Source organism: Epinephelus lanceolatus, chromosome 19, assembly GCF_041903045.1.
Source record: "Epinephelus lanceolatus isolate andai-2023 chromosome 19, ASM4190304v1, whole genome shotgun sequence".
NCBI classification, from domain to species: Eukaryota; Metazoa; Chordata; class Actinopteri; order Perciformes; family Serranidae; genus Epinephelus; species Epinephelus lanceolatus.
In genome coordinates, this window is record NC_135752.1 from 25954380 (window position 1) to 25975255 (window position 20876).

The following is a 20876-nucleotide window of genomic DNA, read 5'->3' on the forward strand; positions in this document are numbered from 1 at the left end:
TACTAGTTTGTGGAAAGCAAGTCAGAAGTACTGTGGAAGAAGGCCATGGAGAGGATTTAAACACATTTAAAAATACATGTTCAGTGTATTCCTTCTGTGAGCCAACTCTCCACAACAAAAGATGTTATTTTTATTTATTTATTTGTTTTTTTTAAAGACATACAATACCATGACATATTTTTATCACATAGTATACTATGACCTTTTTAAACCATAGAATACTACATTTATAATGATTGTGGCATACTATATTATGATTTTTCTCAAGGCATACTATGTTATGACATTCTGTCTGGCATGCTAAACCATTTTTTAAAATAGATTATTTATTGTTATCTTTTATGACTTAAGATACGATAACTTTTTTTCATTTTTATGACACACTGTACTGTGACATTAATACAGCATACCATGATATTTTTAATGACAATTTAATAACATACCATACTATGATTCCTTAATGATATATTTATGTCATACGATACCATGATATTTTTTCAATAATATTTTTATGGTATTCTATACTGTGAGATATTTGATGACATACTATCCTTTGACATATTTTATGGCATGCCATTCCATAATGTTTTTATGATGTTTTTAAGGCACACTATACTATGACATATGTTATCATAATCTATATTACTAATACTAATACTAATACTTATAATCATACTAGTACCACTGTGACATTGATAAAGCATGCTATACCATGACATTTTTTAATACTTTACTATAACATATTCAATGACATATTTTCTGACAATCTAATACTAATACTGTTACTAATACTAATAATACTGTGACATTTATAAAGAACACTATACTATACATTTTTTTAAGATATTTAGAAGAAAAACTAAAATATGATCTTTTTCATAGTTTTGGGACAACATACAACACTATGACATTTTTATTGATTTGGGATGACATACTATACTATGACTTTTTTTCATGGTTTGGGACGACATACTATACTATGACTTTTTTCATGATTTGAGACATCACACTATACTATGACTTTTTTCATGGTTTGTGACGACATACTATACTCTGACTTTTTTCATGGTTTGAGACATCACGCTATACTATGACTTTTTTTAATGATTTGGGACGTCATACTATACTATGACTTTTTTTCATGATTTGGGACGACATAGTATAGTATGTCGTCCAAAATCATGAAAAAATTTCATAGTATAGTATGTCATCCAAACTATGAAAAAAAGTCATAGTATAGTATGTCGTGCCAAACCATGAAAAAAAGTCATAGTATAGTATGTCGTCCCAAACTATGAAAAAAAAGTAATCGTATAGTATATCATCCAAAACCATGAAAAACAGTCATAGAAATGTATGTCGTCCAAATCCATGAAAAAAAGTCATAGTATTGTATGTCGTCCAAATCATGAAAAAAAGTCATAGTATATTATGTCGTCCCAAACCATGAAAGAAAAGTCATAGTATAGTGTGTCGTCCAAAACCATGAAAAAAAGTCATAGTATATTATGTCGTCCAAAACCATGAAAAAAAAGTCATAGTATAGTGTGTCGTCCAAAATCATGAAAAAAGTCATAGTATAGTATGTCGTCCAAAATCATGAAAAAAGTCATAGTATAGTATGTCGTCCAAACTATGAAAAAAAGTCATAGTATAGTATGTCGTCCCAAACCATGAAAAAAAGTCATAGTATAGTATGTCGTCCCAAATCATGAAAAAAAGTCATAGTATATTATGTCGTCCCAAACCATGAAAAAAAAGTCATAGTATAGTGTGTCGTCCAAATCATGAAAAAAAGTCATAGTATATTATGTCGTCCCAAACCATGAAAAAAAGTCATAGTATAGTATGTTGTCCCAAACCATGAAAAAAAGTCATAGTATAGTATGTCGTCCCAAATCATGAAAAAAAGTCATAGTATATTATGTCGTCCCAAACCATGAAAGAAACATCATAGTATAGTGTGTTGTCCAAAATCATGAAAAAAAGTCATAGTATAGTATGTTGTCCCAAACCATGAAAAAAAGTCATAGTATATTATGTCGTCCAAACTATGAAAAAAAGTCATAGTATAGTATGTCGTCCCAAACCATGAAAAAAAGTCATAGTATAGTATGTCGTCCCAAATCATGAAAAAAAGTCATACTACATTATGTCGTCCCAAACCATGAAAAAAAAGTCATAGTATAGTGTGTCGTCCAAATCATGAAAAAAAGTCATAGTATATTATGTCGTCCCAAACCATGAAAAAAAGTCATAGTATAGTATGTCGTCCCAAACCATGAAAAAAGTCATTGTATAGTATGTCGTCCAAACTATGAAAAAAAGTCATAGTATATTATGTCGTCCCAAACCATGAAAAAAAGTCATAGTATAGCATGTCGTCCCAAATCATGAAAAAAAGTCATAGTATAGTATGTCGTCCCAAACCATGAAAAAAAGTCATAGTATAGTATGTCGTCCAAAACCATGAAAAAAAAGTCATAGTTTAGTATGTCGTCTGACATCATGAAAAAAAATCATAGTATAATGTGTTTTCCAAAACCATGAAAAAAAGTCATTGTGTAGTATGTTGTCCCAAACCATGAAAAAAGTCATAGTATAGTATGTTGTCCCAAACCATGAAAAAAAGTCATAGTATATTATGTCGTCCAAAACCATGAAAAAAAAGTCATAGTATAGTGTGTCGTCCAAAATCATGAAAAAAGTCATAGTATAGTATGTCGTCCAAACTATGAAAAAAAGTCATAGTATAGTATGTCGTCCCAAACCATGAAAAAAAGTCATAGTATAGTATGTCGTCCCAAATCATGAAAAAAAGTCATACTACATTATGTCGTCCCAAACCATGAAAAAAAAGTCATAGTATAGTGTGTCGTCCCAAACCATGAAAAAAAGTCATAGTATATTATGTCGTCCAAAACCATGAAAAAAAGTCATAGTATAGTGTGTCGTCCAAAATCATGAAAAAAAATCATAGTATAGTATGTCGTCCAAAATCATGAAAAAAGTCATAGTATAGTATGTCGTCCCAAACCATGAAAGAAAAGTCATGGTATAGTGTGTCGTCCAAAATCATGAAAAAAAGTCATAGTATATTATGTCGTCCCAAACCATGAAAAAAAAGTCATAGTATATTATGTCGTCCAAAACTATGAAAAAAAAGTCATAGTATAGTATGTCGTCCAAAATCATGAAAAAAGTCATAGTATAGTATGTCGTCCAAAACCATGATAAAAAGTCATAGTATAGTATGTCGTCCCAAATCATGAAAAAAAATCATAGTATAGTGTGTCGTCCCAAATCATGAAAAAAAGTCATAGTATAGTATGTCGTCTGACATCATGAAAAAAAATCATAGTATATTATGTCGTCTGACATCATGAAAAAAAGTCATAGTATAGTATGTCGTCCCAAACCATGAAAAACAGTCATAGTTTAGTATGTCGTCCAAAACCATGAAAAAAAGTCATAGTATATTATGTCGTCCAAAACCATGAAAAAAAGTCATAGTATATTATGTCGTCCAAAACCATGAAAAAAAAGTCATAGTTTAGTATGTCGTCTGACATCATGAAAAAAAATCATAGTATAGTGTGTCGTCCCAAATCATGAAAAAAGTCATAGTATAGTATGTCGTCCCAAATCATGAAAAAAGTCATAGTATAGTATGTCGTCCCAAACCATGAAAAAAGTCATAGTATTGTATGTCATCCGAAATCATGAAGAAAAAGTCATAGTATATGATATTTCCATGAATTGTCATCTTATTTTTCATTATGACTTTGTTACAGCTTTCCTGCAAATCACAGTCTTACCTTTTGCTGAGTTAGTACTTTGCTTATGTTTTGTGGCAAGCATCTAAAAATAGGCTGAATGAGGACAATTAAATCTCATGACCACTAGGTGGTGCTACAAACTAATATTCTCTTTTCTCACAGGGTGCATAAAAGAAATGCCACACAAAGAGGGTCCTGGCACTTGAAATAACAAATGATACACATGCTTTCCATAGATTTCCCACTTTACCACACATTGATTAAAATCTCATAGACTTTGTTGATTCATATCATTTAAAGCAGGAGCACAGAACACCAACTGTAGCGTTTGAATATTGAGTATTTGTGGTTTTCTCACAAATTTTCTTTGCTAGATGTGTTAAATAAATTCTTCAGATGCTAGAATCACATCTGTAAACCACATCTGTAGGAATACTTTCGATAATTTACCTATTTACTGTTTACATATTATGCTTCCATAACCCTTTCTACCAAAATCTATTCTGGATTTAACTGCATTAGATTGTGTGGGTTTTACTGTTATGTGTCCACCCACTTGAATGTATTTGACTTTCCACGTGTTATCTTTGACCTCTGGCCTCCTTGGACTATTTTGGACAGCTATATTTACTTTAGAAGCTTGATTTGTAAGAAGAGGCACTTCAGTAAAAATCCCACTCAACTGGCTTCGGCACTGTTACGTCACCAATCTGTGATTAGATGAGTCATTTGATGGTGTTTTTTTTTTTTCTTTCTTGAACGAATCTCAAAACCTGTATCTCCTGCTGTACTTCTACTTGTGTACTCATACCTTCGCTACCCACTGCATCAATTTACATGATAGCCTTTCATATAGCATCCAAAGAAAGCACATACACCGTATTAATTAAGAACATTGTTTATTCAACAGTGGATCTTGAGTAATAAATAAATGCACAGATCATTCATTCCACAATAAAATTGAGGGAAAGTTGTTTTTTTTATATATAAATGTCCCAGTGGAGGATTGATATTGCCATGATGGGTAAACAGCATTGACCAGACAAAGAGACAGTCTAGACAGATGGACTAACACAGAGAGGCAGACAGGCTGACGGACAGACAGACGGACAGACAATTACCACACAGATGTGTACAAAGTATTGCGTTTTTCACTGATTGGCTCTCTTTTCTCTCCCACTCCGTCTTTCTATGTCTCTCTCTCTACGTGGACAAAATGTCTTTTATGCAAAGTCTAGTCAGTCTACCATCACCATGATGTGCAAATCAATCATAAATTATAAATACAGTATTGCATCACTTCAAAGTGCTACAGAGATAGGTGCCGACAATCTTCAAAAAACAGAAAAAGGTTTGTTTTCTTTGAAACCCTGTATATGTGTGTGTGTGTGTACGTGTCTGCGTGTGCTTGTGTATCTGTCGTGCGGACGTCACGACCCGGGTATAAAAGCAACCATGGTTTGGACTTTGTGCCTTTGGATGTCTAGCACAGAGTGTAAAGCTTAGCCCGGTCAAAAGCAGAAGCGATACAAACATTGTCTCAAATTGTGACATTACGAAGAGTTGACATGATGTTTGGGGTGTTTGGGTGTGATGCCTTAAAAAGTCACTGCTGTTGTTTTCCTTGAGCAGACTGTAAGTACGGTATTGCATGACGTCAGAAAGAGCTGTGGACAATCTTTAAAAACAGCTGAATTAGAAAGACAACTTCCTGTTATTGGGTTGTGGTTTCAAAGCTCAAAGCTATCTTCTCTTTTTCTCCATCACTCCTTATTTTCAGCATGGATTTAAAAAAGTGAAATCAATAAATAATTGTGTTTGATTTTAACCTGGATTTCCTTCACGAGGAGCAACACTGAGGGTCCCTGATGTTTGGTAGGCAGAGTGTACAACACCGATGTTTGAATGTACCTGCTTTGAAAATCTATTGACAAGAATATATATACGCCAGAAAATTTAAAAAAATCATCAAAGCACAATTTTTGTCCACTTCTCATTAGTGATGGCCAGATGAAGCCTCATGAAGCATTTTCTTTATTTTCTGAGTCCACTAGATGGCGCTTTTTGTTCAACAAAAGATTTAAAACACACTGAATTGCCATTCTTTGAGACTCTCTCTTAAAACCAAGAAAAAAAAGAAAATGCTTCATGAGGCCTCATGAGGCCATCACTACTTCTCATTAGTCTTTATTTGTGGTTTAGGAAGTTTGTCTTCATAGCTTGGGGAAATCTGTTCATACACTGCTTTAAACATATATATTTGTACGTTTTGTCATCCTGCAAATCGACTGTCAGTGTAACGTCTAACATGGACTCACTTTAGTAGAGTGTGTTTTGTGTTTGTGTGCATCTGTGGGTGTGAGAGATGAAGAGAGAAGCTTTTGCTTTTTTGACATTGTGAAAAAAAGTCTGCACTGCACGGCTGAAATGCTGATTTATTTTTTTTTTAAGTCTAACATTCAGCAATCGGCTTTCTAGCAGCACACCTAAATCCATGGGATACCTTTGTGAACAAGGCACAAACATCTTAAACAACCATTCGCTGGTGATGCACATTTTAGCCCAAATTTCCAAAGCATCCTGTAGGAGCTAATATTTTGAGTTTGTTTGCTGTGAAAATAAATTTGCAGAAAAGAAAAGCAACTGATTAAAAGGTATGTGTGTTGTGGAGAATGGTTAACAGTAAAAAAAAAAAATTCTTTATAATGTGTTGAAACGTACAAAACCATCAGAATGGTCCTTTAAGTGGCTGTCTTCCAGAGCCCGTGCTCCAACGTTTGCCCCAAATTAGCAAAACCTAATTTTTGTGATGACATCATTCCCTCACAGCTTTTTTTCTTTCAGCCCTTTCGTCCAAAAAAACAACAATTTTTTTGTGATGTAGTAAACGGGGTTTCCTACGGTGTGTATCAGGGGCCTGCAGTGGGGTTTCCCAGTCCATTTAAAAAGGGCCCTGGTCTTTATTTGGCATGTGATTTTATTTATTTAGCCTCTTCAGTGAGGAGATGAGGAGCAGAGGAGAAGGGGTGTACGGGGTGAAAATGAGAGGAAGAGATGAGAGGAGGAGGAGGAGGAGGAGGAGGGAAGGAATATAAAAAGGATGAAAAGGAGATGAGAGGAGAGGAAGGTGTGTGTGGGGGAGGAAGAGACACAGAGAGGAAGAGGACGTATGAAAGACAGGAAGCTCCGGTCAGAGCACCTGTCACTGAAGAGGCTCCTGCTTTCTATCACCGTCTCCTCCCCTCTTTTTTCCATCCATCTCTTTTGTCTGGCAACAGGAGGGACACCCAAAGGGGAAAGAGCGGGTGCTTAAAATTCCTCCTTCCTTCCTGTGTCCATCTCCTCTCCTAAAGACCTGTTGTCTCCATAGCAACAGACCCTGTCTTCATACTGAGCTTATTCAGTTGGTAGTCATGAATGTGTGTGTGTGTGAGGCAGAGAGAGAGTTTGCTGCCGCTCATGCCTCTCTGTGTCAGAGTTTGTGTGTCAGTGTGCCCCTGTGCATGTTGTTGTTGTTTTTAAAGGAAGAGGGTGTATCTTCAGTAAACGTCAGTCCAACACTTCGTCCGAACTCGTCTGCTGAAACAAGTTTTGAAAGCCAGTTCATTTTTGGTCAAATTGAAGAAATCTTAAAATGGAAGGAGCGCTGGCTGGTTTCTGAACTTTAAAAAGTTTGTTTTTTTTCCCAGTCTTTCAGTTTTGAATCAGGCACCGTGTCGCTTCTCACCTCCCCGCCCTGGAAGCATGTACATACTGCAGCAGCCAGTGAGACTGACAGCTCTTCCAGCCAATAGCAGCCCAGTCTGTGCTGAGTCAGTTATTTGGGGGGAAGGCTGTGATTGGCTGTCCATCAGCAGCCGGGGGAGGTCGTGAGCGGGCTGTGGTGCAGGTAGGCGGGGTTCACCACCGAAACTGGGAAGTTGAAGATGAACGGAGAGGTGGGTGTGGTCGTCGTCGCCGTGGAGGCCGTCGAGGACTTGGGTCCAAGCAGCGGGCTCGCGGTGGCGACCGCTTCGGCGGCGCACGAGGTGGCGAGGAGCTGCGACTCAAACTGCAGCAGCTGGCCCATGAAGCTGAAGTTGGGGGAGATGATGCTGCGACGGCGGCGTACAAACTCAAAAGCTTCGTCCAAGCGCACACGCTTCCTCTTCATCAGGTAGGCCAGGCAGATGGTGGCGGAGCGGGAGATGCCTGCTTGACAGTGGACTAGCACTCGCCCACTGGAGTCCCGTACTGAATCTGAGGAGAGAGGGGGGTCAGAGGTCAGATGTTTCCATGGATAATAAATATAATTTAGTTTTTATGAGATACTAAAAAATCCCAATTGTGCACACTGGAATATGATACCTGCTAAATATCAGCATGTTGTCAATGTCAGTATCTGGGTTTCAGAAGTATTTTCTGGATATGTGTACAGTGCATTCAGGAATATGGGTCTCAATTGAAATTTTTTTTTTACTGCAGATTGCAACACACAAGCTCTGATATGTTTACAGCCAGCTCTGTGCATTGTCATGGATGTGTAGTACACAACAGCTAACTTACAGTTTGCATGGCTGTGTTGAGAAGCATGCCCAAAAGAAAAGCCCACATTTCTGGTCAGAATGAGAAACACACCTACTTTTAAACATTCTAAACAGTGGGTCCCAACTGGTCCAGCCACAAGGTCCAGATTTCTCCTCAGTCATTATTTCATAGTCCACATATTTTAATACATTTAGCGATTTATATGCATTTGGACACATCATCAAGTTAGTTTTGCTATCTCTGACAAGTAAGTCCTTTAGTCACTAACTCTACAGCAGCAGACAGCACTTCAAAATAAAAGGTCTGTCCTGGAAATTCACTCGACTTTAAAAAAAACTGTGTTTTTTACAAACTTGACACATTTGTAAGTCACCAGTAAGTCTATTCAGAATGGACCCGTGACCCACTTTTGGACCACAACCCACCAGTTGGGAACCACTGTTCTAAAAGAAATGGATATTAGCAGGATTTTGGATACGCGCATATATCCAACGTCATCATCAGGATGGTGGCTGAAGAGTCAAAGTTTGCCATCAACTTCCGCCAAATTTGAATCCCCCCCCCCCCCCACGTAAGCAGGTATATTATCGGAATATTCATTAGCCATGCTAAGTAGCTAACAGAGCTAAGTAGGAATATCGTCTTTTTCGGAATAAGGGCAAAAAGTGTACTATTCTGTGCATGTAAACACGGTCATAATTGTGCCTTAGGTTAGCCTTGCATAGCTGAGCATGGCTTTAGACTTGTATACCTTGTTCACATTATGTGCAACAACACAACAGCGTGACCAGCTACGTTATCGCTGAGTTGATGTTAACGTGTTTGTTGATCAAGCGCTCATTAACATAGCTACGTCTTCACGGGCTGTGCCTAAACTAAACTAAATGGCAACATTTATATCTGGTCAAAAAATATCTATGCTTTTGTCTAATGTTTGAGCCCCTTTTTTAACATTACACTTTGCCACTCCATCGCATCCCCATGTGCATCGCAATACACAGAAAGCTAGCATGGCGTCAGCTAACCAAGCTAAATAACACAGTGCGACAGCTAAAAACAAAAAGGTGTGATTGGTTGACACTTCACTGCGTAATTGGAGCACAGAAAAAAGCAGAGCTCAACTTTTGTTTGTTCGTCACACCCGTCAGCATCAACAACTGAAGGGTGTCAGTTTGTGGCTTCATGTCAGCAGCAGCTTCTATTGAAAATGAATTGTAGCCTGTTGCTGTGTTGTTGCTAGTGTCAACACAGCATTCGACTTGTTTTTGTTTTGTTGCTGTGAGGTTTTTTTTTTTTTTTTTTTGTGGTGGTTTGCTTGAAGCTAGATTTCCATTATAAACAATGACAGTCTTTTCCTGTTTATTTTAATCTCTAGGCAACTCAGCTTTTTGTTTTAGGGTGAAAAAGGCCCCATTTGAACTCGGTGGCACCAAATAGCCAAATAACACTGACACACCTCAACATGTAGTCCACATTAAATGCAAAGAAGAAGCTAATGGCTTATTTCCAGCAGCTCCTCATGTTTGCAAAGAATAAAAATTCTAGACTTAATCTTTCCTTATCTCGAAGAGAAACAATTTCTGAACAGAAGAAGAAGAAAGGAGGTATCATCATTCTGTGTGGACACCATGAACCCCAACAAACAAACTGTCACCCTAAATGCATTTTTTTTTACAGCCACCAAGTATTTTAAACTCCACAGATGCACGGCTTTGCCTCAAGCTGTTTTCATTTTGTCTCCTCCACACTTTCATGCCTTCCCCTCTCTGTGCAGTCAAACTAACCTCAAAGTGAGAAAGCAGCAAATCACATTTAACTGAAACACGCAAGTGCAAAAAAAATTGAGTCATCAGCCTCTTTCACACTTTCTCCCCGTCCTATTTATGTCTCTGCCTTTTTTCAGTATGTTCAGACGCACGCCATTACTTTGTTACTGTGAATAACCAGATTTAGCTAATAGTTTAATAAAGCAACTCAATTTCCCGAGCAGCTTCAGTTTGAATGATTAGGTGGATGGTCATGTTGTGGAGCATGTGTGGCGGCCTGTAGGAAATTAGATGGCCAGAATGTTTTATTGTCTTTGCATGTTGATTAATCTAATTTTCCACCACTGCTGCTGTTTGAAAATAAAATTACTGCTTTAAATCCAGCTCACTTCATGACCTTTGTGGCACACAAGCAGCAGAATATTTACTGGCATCCCTCTAAATGCACAGAAGCCTGATTGCGAACAACCTCCTCCCCTATCTCTCGCTCTTTGTGTCTTGCTCTGCGTCTCAGATGTCTACATTTTCTCTCTCTTTCACACACAAACAGACAGATTTCAGGTAACTCCACCACAGCGTCTGTTCACCCGGTAACAGTGGATGAGTCAGACTCTGGTCCCACAGCAGCTAACTATGACGCATACCAGCACCTACACACACACACACAGACCACACGCTCACAAACATACACTCACAGCGCAGAAACGACACACACAGTGTCTACGCACAGCATGGATATGCAAAGCAAAAGCAAATCACACACTTGCTTATATTACACACACAAACACAAATGAGAAATCATGCTCCAGAGAGATGATTGATTGGGATATTTTCCCAAACGCTTCCCTCTGTCTTCCCCCTTGATTGTGTTATATTGTTTTGTTCTGCAACGGATTAATCTGATTAGATTTGTTGGGTATTTTCTTTCTTTTTCTGCCTCTGCAGAATCCGCTGAAATGTGTGCGATGGAGGACTACTTGGAAATGATAATTTTCGACAGATCCCGATGAATAAATATCTGATTTGTCATCATGTGCCTGCTCTATATGCACAGTGTATCCGCTGCATGAAAACTTTTCTCTGAAAGATCTTTTTCTGGGGGAAATTCTCAGACGCTCCGAAAATGGAAAGAAAGAAATATCCCAGCAATGATAACTAAGCACACAAAACAAAGATATACGATTTAGTACACATGAACACATGTTTAGACCTGCAATTATTAGCTGGATGAAAGAAAACTAATCTATTTTTATGATTGATTGAGTCTATTTTCAGGCAAAAATTTGATAGTTCCAGTTTGTCAGATGTCAGAATTTGCTGCTTCTCCTTGTTTTACATTACCTTAAATTAAATATCTTTAGGTTTTAGACTGTTGGTTGAACAAAACAAGACATATGATATCAAATTGTGATGGGCACTTTTCATATTTTTTCCTTTTTTATTTATTGGCAAACGATTAATTGAGGAAATAATCAACAGATTATTCAATCATGAAACAACTAGAAGTAGAAATCCAGCATATGTCTTGTCATTTATACTGAAAAGGTCTTTGATATGTTCTAGCAGACATATTAAACACACTTAACTAAGATTAACTGTTTTAACATGACCTAAAAACGAAGCACATGAAGCACAAAACATGCCATTTCATTGGTGGTTATCCACCGTGGGAAAGCATTTGTTCTGCTAAGATACCACACACACACCACACACACCCACGCACGCACACGTCACACGTCACACACTTACTCACTGACCTATGAACTCAATAGCCTCCAGGAACCAGGAGCTGATGTCTTCTTTATGGTTGTCCTCCACGGGAATACATTTGTACTGGTACGCCCCCTCAAAGTGGTTGGGACAGTCGGCAGACACGTTCAGCAAGGCGGAGATTCCTATGGCGTCCAGAACCTCTTTCTTTGAGGCGTGGAGGGCGCTGCCAAGGTAGAGGAATGGGAGGATCTCGACTGGGCCAGCCTGGAGGAGAGAAAGATGGGAGAATATTGATTTATTTGTTATTTCTTTTAGGAAATCAGCAGTGAAGAGTGTGTCTGTTCTGAGAAATGACTGTATAAAAATAACAGACATAACCACCGTGACGTCACACATGGTTCGCACACTCCCGTTTGTGTATAGTGAAGGCATGACGCGCCTTACTCCACCTTCCTTGGATTTGCTTAGCCTGAATATCTAACCCAACCAATCTCACTCCTCTTGTCTAAACTGAACTAACCCAACCAACCATGGCAACGACTACTAGCCAGTCAGAGGAAGAGTAGGGTCCTGTTTTGAAGCCTCAAATTCGGCATTTTGGCCGTCGCCATCTTGGATATTTGGGGCCAGAAGTAACTTTTGTAAAGCTGGGCATTTTAACATGGGTATCTATGTGAATTCAAGTGGCCATTTGAGGCGCTGCAGTTTTCGGCACTTCCTCGTTGGTTTCATTTTTAGGCCCCGGAGGATGCCGCTTGCTTCTGAGATAGTTTGTTCATAATTCATTCAGTCAGTCAGTCTTCATTCATTGAGTCATTACGTGAAGAGACATCTCCTGACCCAGCTCGGAGAGTTGTGTAAGACAAAGAATGCACTGTCTGAGTGTGCCGCAGAGGCCAGATGGCAGATGACTTCAGTATAAGTGTGACCTCGCTTAAATACTTTGCTAATCACATTAGCCGCGTGTTTCATCAGACAGGGGTAGGTTATTATCTGTGTGATTAATGCAGGGTCGTTTGATATGCGACTATTTAGTTTGTTAGTTTCAAGCTAAGATGTGTCCCCCATATGGGAACACATCTCGCTGATGAACTGAACAATGTTTACATGCTCAAACTAAAAAATTCAGAGAAAGTATTAGCACTGTTTTCAGCTCATCAGTAACTACAATAGATCTATCTTGTGGATTTACATTCACCGTTCTCTCAGACTTCACTGAGGACACCGTGTACTTTTTCTGTGATCACACTTTTATCAGTGGGGAAAGCAAAACTGTTACTCTGAGAAAAATATACTCCACAGCAATAATTCGTCAGACCGCAGTTCTACTCTGTGACATTTATGACATAACACTGAATGAGGACGTGAAGAATTGTTACATTTCCTGGAAAAATGAAGTTATCTCATGGAGCATAAAAATGTAAATATGTGTATGCAAGAGGGTGCATTTCTTTTTAACCACTGGGGTAAACACATTTAATAAATGGGGGGTTTGGGGGTTCTCGTCAGAAGATTTTGAGTATTAAACACTTAATTTTTGCATTTGGGTGATTTTTTTTGCATAAATTTATATGTGTGTGTGTGGGGGGGGGGGGGGGGGGGGGGGGGGTTTCAACAAGGGAAGCGCTAAATGGAGAAAATCAAATACAACAATGCTGTTGACAAAAAAACCTTGATAGTGATATTGTGACGATGTTGTATGGTTGACTATTGGTGCTTTCACAAAATATTTACACCATGACATTTTTCATAAATAATCACCAGTAATATGGATTTAATTACTAAGTAGGTAAAGGCAAATAATAGAACAGCTTGAAGGGCCTTTCTTTTTTCTTTTTTAACGGTGTATGCTTTTCATTTCTTCTAGACTATTATTGTAAGGCAACATTAAATGTGCAGCTCCTGAGTCCAAGACAAATTTCCCCATGGGTACAATAAAGTATACCGTATCATAGTGATGGCCTCATGAAGCCTCACGAAGCATTTTCTTTATTTTCTGAGCCCACTAGATGGCGCTCTTGGTTTAAAGAGAGAGGCTCAAAGAATGGCAATTTAGTGTGTTTTAAACCTTTTGTTGAACAAAAAGCGCCATCTAGTGGGCTCAGAAAACAAAGAAAATGCTTCATGAGGCTTCATCTGGCCATCACTACCGTATCGTATCATATCGTAAGTTCAGAAAATTACTTCACTTTACTGTAATGCAGCCTTTAAAACCAGGAAAAGACAATGAGACAAGACAATATCTAGTCTAATAACATTATATTAATATAATATCGACGTACTGCCCAGCCCTATTTTGAGGAAATTAATTGTTGGTCATAACATTTAAATGCCTGAGCCAACATCAGACCACCACTAACACTACAGGCACCCTTCATGATGAAAAGATTTTATGATTAATACACCATGTTATGTCTGGAGTTCTGCAACGTATTATAAAAAGAAAATATTTCCACAGAACACATACACTATATCGAGTCTGTTACATAAAGAAGAAGAACTATATCCTGATATTTGGGGCCAGTTTTATTTTGAAACATACACAGAGCATATTCCAGTGTGAGAGTAGAAGTATGGTTTTCTCTTTCACTGGACCTGAGGGGTCAGCCAGTTGGCGGTCCATACCGGTAGTGAGACTTATTGACGAGGGCTCTGTCTGTTTATGTCACTGCCGCTGACGACCTCGGTACTGACACAGCGTCAGGAAACGATCAATACTGCTAAGAGATGTAATGTGAGGAGGGGGAGGTGGAGGCTGAGAGGAAAACAGCGAGTGAGAGATCCAACAGGAAGCTACAGGATTTGCTGAATTAAAAAAAATAAAATAAACAGGAACATTTGACTTTTTGCTGAGACTATCAAGCGTTTTTCTTAGAGAACACACAGAGGCTGGATTGTCTGCATTGTGCTCCTCGTGCGTTCCAGGGGAATTAAACCCAAAGAACATGTGACTGTGAATGTGAGGCCTCGAAAAGTAGATCACTGACCAACAAAGCCAGACCACCCAGGTCATAGGAAGAGACGCAGCGGTGAATCAATAGTGAACTTTGACCTCCAGGGTGGTCTATCATCTGGCACGTTTAAACAGATTGTCAGATAATATTCCTGTCAGTTTACGTTGCTTATCTCACGTCACCTTCGGACTGACGAAACAAGGTTGTAGCTATACTTTCACTGCTTTGGTGTTTGCACATGGCAGCTTTCTGTGTCAGTGTGTACAACTGTCTGTCTGTTGTGGTGTCTTACCTGGTCGTGGTGTGGCGTCCCACATGACGAGCAGGCAGAGTCGATGCTGGACTGGCTGGTGAGGGTCGGTAAGGATTTGGTCTTTATACAAAACTCTGGGTACTCTGAGAAAAACCTGTCGTATCCACCTAGGAAGGAGAATGACACAATCAAATACGATGCACAGTGTATCTTAAATTAGACACAATATTATAGTGAAACCAGAGATTCCCCTGGAATATTACAAAGGTAGGGATTTCATTGTGCACAATACAGAAGCATACATCAGGACAAAAGAAGCATTAACATCGCAGCACAATCTGCACCAGGATTTACACCTCTGCATTCAGCAAGCTTGACATAAAGTCTATTAAACCGACCCCTGACCTACTCTGTCCTGTGTCTACTACCGTGGATTTGAAAACAATTTCATCATCCCTTTGCTTTTTTCCCCTCCCCTTTTTAATACATCTGCAGACTGACCGCTGCTCTCTGCACCTCAGGGATCACATCAGATTAACTGGGGAAATGTCATCTTTATAAGCTACACACATACACCCCTGTGCTTCAAGGCGTCTACGTCATTAGGTTGCACACACACACACACACATACACACACACATGCACAAAAAAAAGAATGCGCCACAGCTTGCAGCTTGCAGCAGCTTTGCCTTTTCAAATTCCCTGCAGTCTAAATATAGTCTGGTGGGGTAAATCAAGCGTTGATTTTTTTTTTTTTGGATTTTTTTTTTTTTTTTTTTACAGCATCCCATCGGTGATTTACCCCGAAGCTGACTGTTTTCTGAAGGGATCATGTGTGTCCTGTAAGTCCCTCCGGTTTGATGTGGCTTCCATGCATCAGCATTACCTCATTCACTCAGCTCACAGCCACTGGTCTGTGTGTGAATGTGTGTAGCTGTGAGTGACTGAGTGAGTGTGTGTACTGTAAAAAAATAAATAAATAAAAATACACTAGTGTGTAAGAATAGAGTAGGCACAGTTGGGAAGATATTTTAATATGGGGTTCATATCAGGCTGTTGAGCAGCAATAAAAAACAATGTTCAGTATCTTTATGGAGGTAATAAAATAATATTGATTATGGCTATTGAAAAATAAAATGAGCAATGCCCCAGATAAGCTGGTGGCATATCTATTGAAATTTTGAGCTCTGATTTAAAGCCTAAATTAAAGGATATTAACACTATTATTAAAAAAAATTTAAAGTGCAGTTTTATTATTATTTACTACAGATATAACAATATTATTAGACCTATTGTGACTAAGAAATGACTTGCTATAGGTTGTTTTTCCCCCTTTGAAAGTCTGAATTTGACATCAAAATAAGCATTGGCCTATTTGTGTTATTATTAATTCAATTTTTATTATTAAATTTGTTATTGACGCCTTATAATGAGGTTAAATCAAAGAATAAACTCCTGGTATTTAAAGACCATACTGGCCCTATTTTATCATGCTGACATGCTGCATGTGACCCATATAAATGCTGGGTGTAATATTATTTACCTTTGAGCAAGTATATCTGGGAGCCGGAGGAGTCCCTGCACACCGCGTTGAGCACCAGAGTCAGCGTGCTGTCCTCCTTCACCGTCTCCGAGTCCGGCGTCCTCTCGTCGTACAGCACCACGGCGGAGTACATCCCGGAGCGGAGGCGGCCGCGCACCTCCTCGTCCCCGGCCAGTATCTGGTCCAGGCTGAGCACGGAGCCCTTGGCCCTCCGGCGGACGATGGTGTTGCAGCGGGCGTTGACGGCGCCGCGGATGTGGCCCGCGTTGAAGGCGAGGAAGGAGCGGCAGTCCAGCAGCAGGCACTTGGCGCTGTCGTCCTTTAAGAAGCGCTTCACCACCGGGCAGTCCATCTCGCCCAGGTCCTCCATCGTACGTCGTTTCAGGTTCTCTGTGTGTGTCTATCTCTAGGCTTCACTGTCTGTCTCTCTCTCTGTGGCTGCGTCCCCCACCGCCCTCCAAACTTCGGGTCCTGCGGTGGATACCGTGTGCAGCCCTGTCCTCTATCCGTGCATCGTAACCGCACTACTCCTCATGCTCAGTCCGGTCACCTCTCTCTGTCTCCCTTTCCCTCACCGAGTGTTGCTCCTCTGGATTGTTTCTCTTCTTTCCCTTTTTTTTGTGAATGGGTGCATAGCGTCACGGCGGAGGTGACGTCAAGCGATAGCAGCCAATCACAACGCGTCCAGTTTCCCGTCCCCTTTCCTCCTCTGCCGTTCATTCATAAAAAAATGACAGACATCAATGAAACGAGAGGCGATAGGGATGGAGATTAGACTCCATGAGGCGTACAGTGGAGTTTGGCACTCCCTGTGCTTTAACCACATCATGACCACATCTGAAAGATAGTTTATTAGAATTAAAAATAATGCGGTTAGAGGGATTTAAAATGAGCAGTCTTAACCACAAATTAAAAAAAATAGGTCTAGAGATGCTCTACTGATTTATTTTTATTCATAGTATACATTTGGCCTTCATCCAAGTTTTTAAATAGGCATTGATAAATATATTTGTTAATAAAAGTTAATCCAATTAATGTAAAAAGCATAGGCGCAGATTTAAGGGGGGTGTGGGGGACACAGCCCCCTCAATATTAAAGCAGGATTTATACTTGTGCGTCAGCTCTATGCAGACCCTACACACATAGCCTATGCCATTGTGAGCATTTATACTTGTGCGGTGGTGTGTCTGCGTCACTCTGCAGTTACACCTCCAAAACATTAGTCGGCTGCGGAGTTTCTGTGAAGTGCTGTAAAGTTTCGTTGATTCAAAACACACATTAAACACACATTAAACACGGCTTAAAAGCAACAATTTCAAACACAAGTACACAAATCAGCTTCACTATAACTCGTAGCATTCACAGACAAACACTTGTCTTTATCTGGACACGTTTTCCCCACAAATACAACATGCTAATGTTTTTAGCACAAGTCTATGGTATTTTACATTGTATAAATTAGCCTAGCAGCTAGCAGACTTTTCCTCTACTCATATGAAGCCAGGAACAACAGCAACATTTAACAAAATTCAGCTCCATTACAGCTCACATGGTTCACTGACAAAACAACTGACTGTTCTAAACATGTTTTCCAAACAAATATAACATGCTAACGTTATTAGCACAAGCCTATGGCATTTTACATTGTATAAATTAGCTTAGCAACGAGCGGAGATTTCCTCTGCTCATATGAAGCCAGGATAAATCACACACAAGACTTAAAATGCTATTTTTGTGGAGGCTTTATTGTCTTCACAATTTATTGTTTATCTGTGAAATTAAAGTAAATAAAAGCTTTGTTTCCACTGAGGGAAATGGTTTCAGCTTACAAAAATAGACAGGAGGTCTGTGTCACTGTGACATGTAGTTACATTTCTGTGGAGGTGCACGTTAAGCTACACTGTAAAGTATGGCATTGATTCAACGGAGAAGTATAAATCCCGCATTAGATGTGCACTGTACGATGCCCAGCAACAAAAGGCAGTCAAATTTACCAAAAACAGCATAGCCTAGCAGCTAAAGCACCAGATATTTAACACAGTGCAACGAGACATAAACAAAGCTAAAAGAACATTGAATATTTGTCACTGGGTCAGAAATACGACTGCTAACTAATGCTAATGTTGCTTTGTTCTTACTGGATACAAAAGTATGCAAGATTTGCTGTCATTTAGCAACTTTATAAAATGCCATTAGCATTAGCACTAGGGCTTACTTTGATGTTTTGCTGCCTTAGGCCTAGTCTGAGTGGGCGGAAGTTCGCTGCATAGATCAGCCTCTCATTGGGCGGAACGAGCCACCCGCTGAAGTCCCGCCCTACCACCTCCGGTTGTGTAGCAGTTTTCAACACGTCCTTTACTAACTTTTGCGGTGTTTGGTCTTGCGGGGATGTAGCCATTTTTCTGCCATGGTTCGCGTCCTGTAGGCGATATTTTTGTGGGCGTGTTACACCAAAACCTGTTTCCCCCCGGCAATATTTTTGCAAGCGCACTGTTGCTGTGGCACCGCCCAGAACAATTGTGATTGGTTGAAAGAAATAAAAAAAGCCAGGGCGTTTTTTTTCTCCAATCTTAAAGTGAGAGTCGGCGCAGCCAGACCTTTCTTTTCTTGAGAAAGGTCTGGTGAGCGAGACTATCTTAGGCCAAAAGTCCAGTAATGTAACTTTAAGGTCATATCATTTATTCATATTGATGTGTTTTACTCATCATTTAAATTAAATGCCAAAAATTAAAATAATATTAATTTTTTAATGGGAATACTTCTTATTCTCTTCAAATATTAGCATCATAATATAAATTCAATTGTCAATTAAACTGTATTTGATTTAATTTTGGTTAAAGGTTAAGTACTACTACTTCACCCACTGTTTCGTATATGTCTGATTGTGTTATAATGTGCTGAGAGATGTGATGGACAGCAGGTGGGTGTGCTTACGTAGCCTGCATGCTCACACGAACGTTTCTGTGTGCGTGCGTATACGTCTGAGTGTGCATCTGTGTGTGTGTGTGTGGGTGTGTAATCCTACAAGCGAAAACGCAATTTGCATCTCCTATCACACAGCCTTAGCAAGCGTGCTCAGGTATTTGCATGTTGATCCCATTGCCATGGTTACAAGGGGAAAGAGAGCAGCGCGGCAGCAGATGAGGAGGAAAACACAGACACCCTGACACAAACAGACGGGTTGCAAAATAGGCAGACACGCCAGCTGAAAGAGACAGACAGATAAACAGACTACATAAAAAACGGATCAATTTAATGCTGTATAATTCACAGGTAGATTTATTATGAATGGGTTTATGTGGGAGAACACAAGTGTACATGTTTACATGTGCATATGAATCTGTGTTGTTTTGTTTTTGGCCTTTATGCACAACTCATTTAAGTATTGATTTATTTTTAATGAATATTCCAAGATGTAACTGCTGTAATACAATCTGACAGTAATGTTCATGATGATCAGTATGAAACAGCTGAAAGTCTTAGTATTAATATCATGTTTCCTGTCTGACATGGTAAAAAAAATACCTGTCTAGACTCAACAGTAAGCAAAAGCAAAACCTCAAAAGAGGAATCGTTGCATGGTTATACAGTTGCAATACATATTTGTAGGTTTCTGTGAAAACAGAAGCAGTTCCTTTTTGTATTACATGAAATTATGTAATCTTTTTTTGTAATAGTTTTCATAGAATACATATTGACTAGAGTTACTGGCCATGATGTTCCAACATAATTAGATGTAGCATCTGTCCTCAGTTTCAAAGGGGCCCGAGCAGAAATGACTTGAAAGATATCACTTGAGCCATTTTGTCAGACCTGACAAAGCTCTCTTATACAACAGTTGTGTAGCAGTTTTCAACCGTTTTCAACACGTCCTTTACTAACTTTTGCGGTATTTGATCTTGCGGGGATGTAGCCATTTTTCTGCCATGGTTCGCGTCCTGTATTCTGTATTTTTGTTGGCATGTTACACCAAAACCTGTTTCCACCCAGCAATATTTTTGCAAGCGCACCGTTGCTGTGGCACCGCCCAGAACGACTGTGATTGGTTGAAAGAAATACAAGCAGCCGGGCGTTTTTTCCTCCAATCTTAAAGTGAGAGTCGGCCCAGCCAGACCTTTCTTTTCTTGAGAAAGGTCTAGTGAGCGAGACTAGTTTTTATAGATCAAAACTTCTGCATGAAAAGTGGTGTACGCCTCTTTCAGGCCTCGTTTTGTGCGTATGCAGTGTTTATAAATGAGACCCCATGACTAGTTAACGGATCCTCGTGTAAATTTGGTGAAGCACCCCTTTAACCAAATTTAAATGTTTCCTCTGTAGGGCTGCAACAGTATACCTGTTCCA

General features: G+C 39.3%; 1 protein-coding gene across 1 annotated transcript; it reads right to left on the minus strand.

Annotated features, from left to right (window-relative positions):
* Positions 1–6374: 6374 nt before the first annotated feature.
* Positions 6375–17126, minus strand: dusp4 (dual specificity phosphatase 4). Its single transcript, XM_033646966.2, has 4 exons — positions 16536–17126; positions 15032–15159; positions 11830–12049; positions 6375–8018 (listed from the first exon to the last, which is right to left on the minus strand). Exons 1-4 carry the CDS (start codon positions 16903–16905, stop codon positions 7630–7632), a joined length of 1107 nt encoding a protein of 368 aa, XP_033502857.1. The 5' UTR covers positions 16906–17126; the 3' UTR covers positions 6375–7629.
* Between the last annotated feature and the right edge of the window lie 3750 nt (positions 17127–20876).

Excerpts from the sequence above, each read along its gene's own strand:
- dusp4 (XM_033646966.2), bottom strand. The coding sequence starts at position 16,905 with ATGGAGGACCTGGGCGAGATGGACTGCCCGGTGGTGAAGCGCTTCTTA. Across the intron at positions 12,050-15,031 it reads GGACGCCACACCACGACCAG|GCTGGCCCAGTCGAGATCCT; the intron begins GTAAGACACCAC and ends TCTCTCCTCCAG. Across the intron at positions 8,019-11,829 it reads GGAGGCTATTGAGTTCATAG|ATTCAGTACGGGACTCCAGT; the intron begins GTCAGTGAGTAA and ends CTCTCTCCTCAG.